We start from the raw sequence: 5,328 nt of genomic DNA on the forward strand, positions 1-5,328 counted from the left end.
ACTCATATGGTTAAGGGCTTGCAGGCCAAGCCCTACGAGGAGAGACTGGGGCACCTGGACCTCTTCAGCCTCCGCAAGAGAAGGTTGAGAGGCGACCTTGTGGCTGCCTAGAAGTTCATCATGGGGGCACAGAAGGGAATTGGTGAGTATTTATTCACCAAGGCACCCCTGGGGGTCACAAGAAATAATGGCCACAAGCTAGCAGAGAGCAGATTTAGACTGGACGTTAGGAAGAACTTCTTCACAGTTCGAGTGGCCAAGGTCTGGAACGGGCTCCCAAGGGAGGGGGTGCTCTCCCCTACCCTGGGGGTCTTCAAGAGGAGGTTGGATAGGCATCTAGCTGGGGTCATCTAGACCCAGCACTCTTTCCTACCTATGCAGGGGGTTGGACTCGATGATCTGTTGAGGTCCCTTCCCACCCTAGCATCTATGAATCTATAAATCAAAGAACACTGATCCCCTTTTCTATTCTTCACATCCAAGTCGTGGCAAGTGAATACAGAGTGGAGATGAATATAAAATTGCATAACCCTCTCACAAACCCCATCAGATTCTCTTCCACCCATTTCCTGAGCCTGTCAAGGTCAGCCTGGATCACCCTCCTGTCCTCAGGTGTGGATGCTTTACCCCAAAGTTTGGTGTCGTCGGTCAACTTGGCCAGTCTGCTTCTGATGCCAATGTCCACATCATTAATGAAGATGTTGAATAATATAGGCCCAAGGACAGAGCCTTGGGGGCCCCACTGGTCACAGTGCGCCATAACGATTGACTTCCAGAGCAGTGGCCCAGCTTCAGAAGGAGCATGGGAGGAGGGCCTGGGTGATGGCGAACCTGTGGTGTGCCTTGAGCCCTGGCCCTCTGCCCCCAGGACGGTGTCCCAGCCACTGAGCTGCTGTGGGAAGGGACAGGAGCTCTTGCTCCCATGCTGTTGCCAGATGAATGGGTATGTAGACCTCCAGGAAGGTACAGAACATCATGTGTACTGAAGAGCAAGGCAGAGGCAGGGAAGCAGTCATGTTAGAGTGGACTGGTTCAGAAAGACAGGAGATGCCATGGGCAGCAGCCTGCTTTGTCCAGTGCTCCCTGCCCTTCCTTCTGCCTGGCTTCAGGATAAGATGGCTAGCCACCTTTCTGAACACTGGCAAGTTTTCATAACTTTAATAGAGTGTGGCTGTGCCGCATTCAGTACTATTCAAGGTATTGGTTAATAATCTGGATGCCGAAGGGGAGAGCTTCCTGATCAAACACACAACTGGGAAAACCTGAGAACACACTGGCAGACAGGAGCATAATTCAAAAGTTTCTTGATACGTTGGAAAGCTGGGCTAGAGCTAGTAGGATGCATTTCCGGGCTGACAAATGCAAGGCGCTGCACCTGGGGAAGAAGATGCAAATCACAACTACAAGATGGGTGCCAAGAGCCTGGCTGCTAACTCTGCAGAGAACAATCTTGGGGGTTTGGTGGATCACAGACTCAGCACAAGACTGCAGTGTGATGCAGCTGCAAAGGTGAATGCAAGTTTGGACTCCACCAGCAGGAGCATTAGGTGTCAGGCACAAGGCGACTGTTACTTTGCTCAGTGCTGGTTGTTATTATCTTTAATCCCATGGTTATACTCCATGGTATTTTTTTCACTGGACTGCTGCCTCATTCACCTCACTGGATGGATTGCTCTTGGGGAGTGAATTAGGATGCTGGAATGAACAAGGCTGCTGTTTGTAGGGTCCCTGCCTCATCAGCTGCAGAACATGCAAGGCATGTAGTGAATGGAGCTGGGGACAGCAGGAAGAGGGAGGACGATCTTGCAGCTAAGGAAGCTGGTTGCCATCATGGAGTGCTAAATCCTACATCGGGGCAGGATGGAGCCAGTCATGTCTCACAAGACAGGGTGTGCTAGGAAGCGCGTTCCCTCTAAGCTGCGTGGCATGCCTGGCCATGCAGGCACACCTGGCAGTGCAGCATGAGTGCTCCTGTGCGGCTCCACACACCACACAGCTTAGAGGGAATGCTGGCTAGGAACATATCTTGTTCTTGCTGACTCTGTAACACTGAACTTAACCAGAACATCCACATATAAAGCTAGTAGCAGAAATCTGTCCCTGGTAAAGGGCAAGGCACATCCCTATGTTGCTCCGTTCCAGCAAATACTCAACACCTGCACTAGGAAGTTGTTACAGATGAGCAAAGCACATGCTGTATGGGTCACAAGAGAATATTAGGCTCCTTGATGTACAGCATCTGTGGGCTGAGGTTCAGAAGGGGCTGAGAACCTCCCAGGGGCAAAGACTGCGGCCCCAGGTGACGGCTGCAGGGACTGGCTGTTTGCTCAGCTGCCCTAATGACTCCCCTTGTTCCAAAAGAAGCCCCATGAAAACCTAAAAGCTCAACCTGGGTAGAGCCAGGGAAAAGCCTTGTACAAGACCTCAAACAGTGCTCTTGTTGGGGGGGATTTCCTGCAGGAGGATTGGAGAAAAAAGATCAAGTACAGGCTGACTATTGTCAAACACAAGTTCTTGATCTTGAGGAGGGGTGGAGGACCTGGAGGGGCATGGGCGACTGGTGCCACATTAGTCTGGGGGGGCACATGCCTCCCCAGTAACCAGTCAACAATGGGGGGTCCCCTCACAGCCAATCTCACCATCCAAAGAGCAGCCACGGGGCTCCTGGAAGTGGCCATGGTGCTCCCACCCCCGTTCTCCAGCCACCACTCACAGCAGGGGCACCTGCACTCCTGCCTGCCCCCCCCCCCCCCCGCACCCACCACACACCCCCCCCCCCCGGCCCATCACATAAGCAGGCAGCACAGCCTGTCAGGGGGTGCACCAGTGCTCTCAGGGTGTGCACGTGCCCCTCCCCACCACCATGCACATCTTACACACCACCAATGTAGAGGGGAGCCCACAGTTTATGTTGTTCTGAAGGTCAGGCTAGATAATCAGAAAAAGAAACCTAAAGATGGAGGAAGAATAGCGGGGCTCAACTTTGTTCATGGGGAATATTCAAAATGAGCCTCCTTGTCCAAATGTCAGCTCCTGGCTGTTTGGACAGGGGGATGGTTTAGGAGAAAATAAAACACCTTCAGCTGGGCTGCTGGGAGTTTGAGTGAATGAGGGACACAAGGGACATTAGATCAGGGATTGGCAACCCCCTGCACATGTGCCAGTGTGTGGCACATGAAGGCATTTTTCTTGGAATGCTTGCCTCAGGTCTCATGGCGGGGAAGGGGCCAGGGCTGCACTGCCACAAGAAGGATCAGGCCCCTCACAGTTCCCTCACCATCCACCTCTGGCACACCAACATCTTACAAGTTGAGGATGAGGTATTTTTGGCACTCTGCCCAAAAACATTGCCAACCACTGTTTTAGAGCAACATGTCCAAGATCTGACTGGTGCTGGGTCACCACCCCAGTACACATACATCCTGCCCCATCCAACTACTTCTGGCTGAACTGCAGTGATAATGTGCCGGGCCCTTTCCATGGATGTAACCAGGGCACTTGGAGAACATGGAGCTCATTCCCAGCTAGGAGGCGATTCAGGCGGGCCCCCTCCCCTCCCCCCACTCCTGCCACAGGGGCTGCAGCCAGGGACCTACCTGGGATAAGTGTCTCCTTGCGGCAGTCGTACAGCATCCCCAGCTGGAAAGGGCGGCCCAGTGCCGACATCTCGATTGTGTCATCAGAGCTGTCCATGGCTTGATGTCCGCACACGTCTCTGTCTCTCCTGCAAGAAACAGCTGCTGCTACACTGACGTCCTCCAGGCAGCAGAGTCAAAACTTGGTAATATCTGCATCCTCTGAGCCTCCCAGCTGGATGCCCCAGAGCATCGCACCGGATACCTGAGTTTGTGAGCAGGATTCTGTATCATACCGTGTTGCATGCACAGGCCACTGAACTATGTTAAAATAAAGGTCAGGTAGCTCGGATCCTGCCAGGGGCAGATTTAAAACATTCAGCAAAGAGCTCAGGCCATGATAAATCCTGGGACACATTTAAGGTTCTGGCAGCTGCAGCACCTGGACCAGTGGAGGGAGCAGAGGCCACAGCCCCATACCAGGCCTTGTCAGATGCCCAGTGTGGGGGCGCAGGTACCTCTGCCCCAAAGTGGGAGCTTAGCCTGTGAAGACCTGTGCAGAGGAGGCAAGTGCATTCACACAGCACTGAAGTGAGATAGGCCTCTTCTGCCACCGCAGGCGTGACAAGCCCCAGCCCAGCCTGGCCCCAATGGTGCCGGGGCAATCAGGACTCCCAGCAGTGCTTGCTGTGTGGCACAGCCACTGTCTGGAGTGGGTGGAGAGAGGCCAGGAGGAGAGGACAGACACCATTGCAGCCACCCAGAGATGGATTGCTCTGTGACTCCAGCACCCAGGTTGCACCTCCCAGCATAGGACACGGGAGCACAGGAGCCCTCTCTGCACAGGGAGGTGGGCAGGAGGGTTTGGTGGCATCCAGGGGCACAGACTGCCTATTGCACCCCCAAAGGTGCCCTGTGCAGCCCCACACATCTACCCCAGGACACTAGCACCCCCAGCAATTAGTGACAGACAGGGGGGACAAGGCTGAACTCCTCAATGAGTTCTTTGCCTCAGTGTTCCTAAATGAGGGGCAAGACAAATCGCACAATGGGGTTGTAGAGAGGCAGCAGCAAGGCGCCAGACTACCAAGCGTTGACCCTGAGATGGTGCAGAGTCATTTGGAAGAACTGGATGTGTTTAAGCTGGCAGGCCCGGACGAGCTCCATCCGAGGGTGCTGAAGGCACTGGCTGATGTCATTGCACACCCACTGGCAAGAATATTGAGCACTTCTGGTGCATGGGCCAGGTCCCAGAGAATTGGAAAAGGGCCAAAGTGGTCCCTATTTTCAAGAAGGGGAGGAAGGAGGACCCGGGCAACTATAGGCCAGTCAGTCTCACCTCCATCCTTGGCAAAGTCTTTGAAAAGATTTTTAAGGCTCATATATGTGAGAGCCCAGCAGGAAAAATTATGCTGAGGGGAAACCAGCACGGGTTCATAGCAGGTAGATCATGCCGGACTAATCTAGTCTCTTTTTATGACCAAGTTACAAAACACCTGGATGCAGGAGTAGGGGTAGTCATCATTTACTTAGACTTCAGGAAGGCCTTCGATACGGTATCCCACACCATACTGGTGAACAAATTAAAAGGCTGTGACTTGGATGACTACACAGTCCGGTAGGTGGCGAATTGGCTAGAGGGTCGCACCCAGAGAGTCGTGGTGGATGGGTTGCTATTCACATGGAAGGGTGTGGGCAGTGGGGTCCCGCAGGGCTCTGTCCTTGGACCGATACTCTTCAATGTCTTCATCAG

General features: G+C 53.5%; 1 protein-coding gene across 1 annotated transcript in view; it reads right to left on the bottom strand.

The window, feature by feature from the left end:
* Window positions 1–5,328, bottom strand: part of LOC112548853 — a 20,970-nt gene that overhangs the window by 14,677 nt on the left and 965 nt on the right. Inside the window, exon 2 of the mRNA XM_025195601.1 lies at window positions 3,597–3,724. Within this exon, the coding sequence (XP_025051386.1) occupies window positions 3,597–3,693 (97 nt within the window). The 5' untranslated portion in view covers window positions 3,694–3,724. The remainder of the gene's footprint in view (window positions 1–3,596; window positions 3,725–5,328) is intronic.

The sequence above is a fragment of the Alligator sinensis genome, unplaced genomic scaffold, assembly GCF_000455745.1.
Source record: "Alligator sinensis unplaced genomic scaffold, ASM45574v1 scaffold1063_1, whole genome shotgun sequence".
Lineage (NCBI taxonomy): Eukaryota > Metazoa > Chordata > Crocodylia > Alligatoridae > Alligator > Alligator sinensis.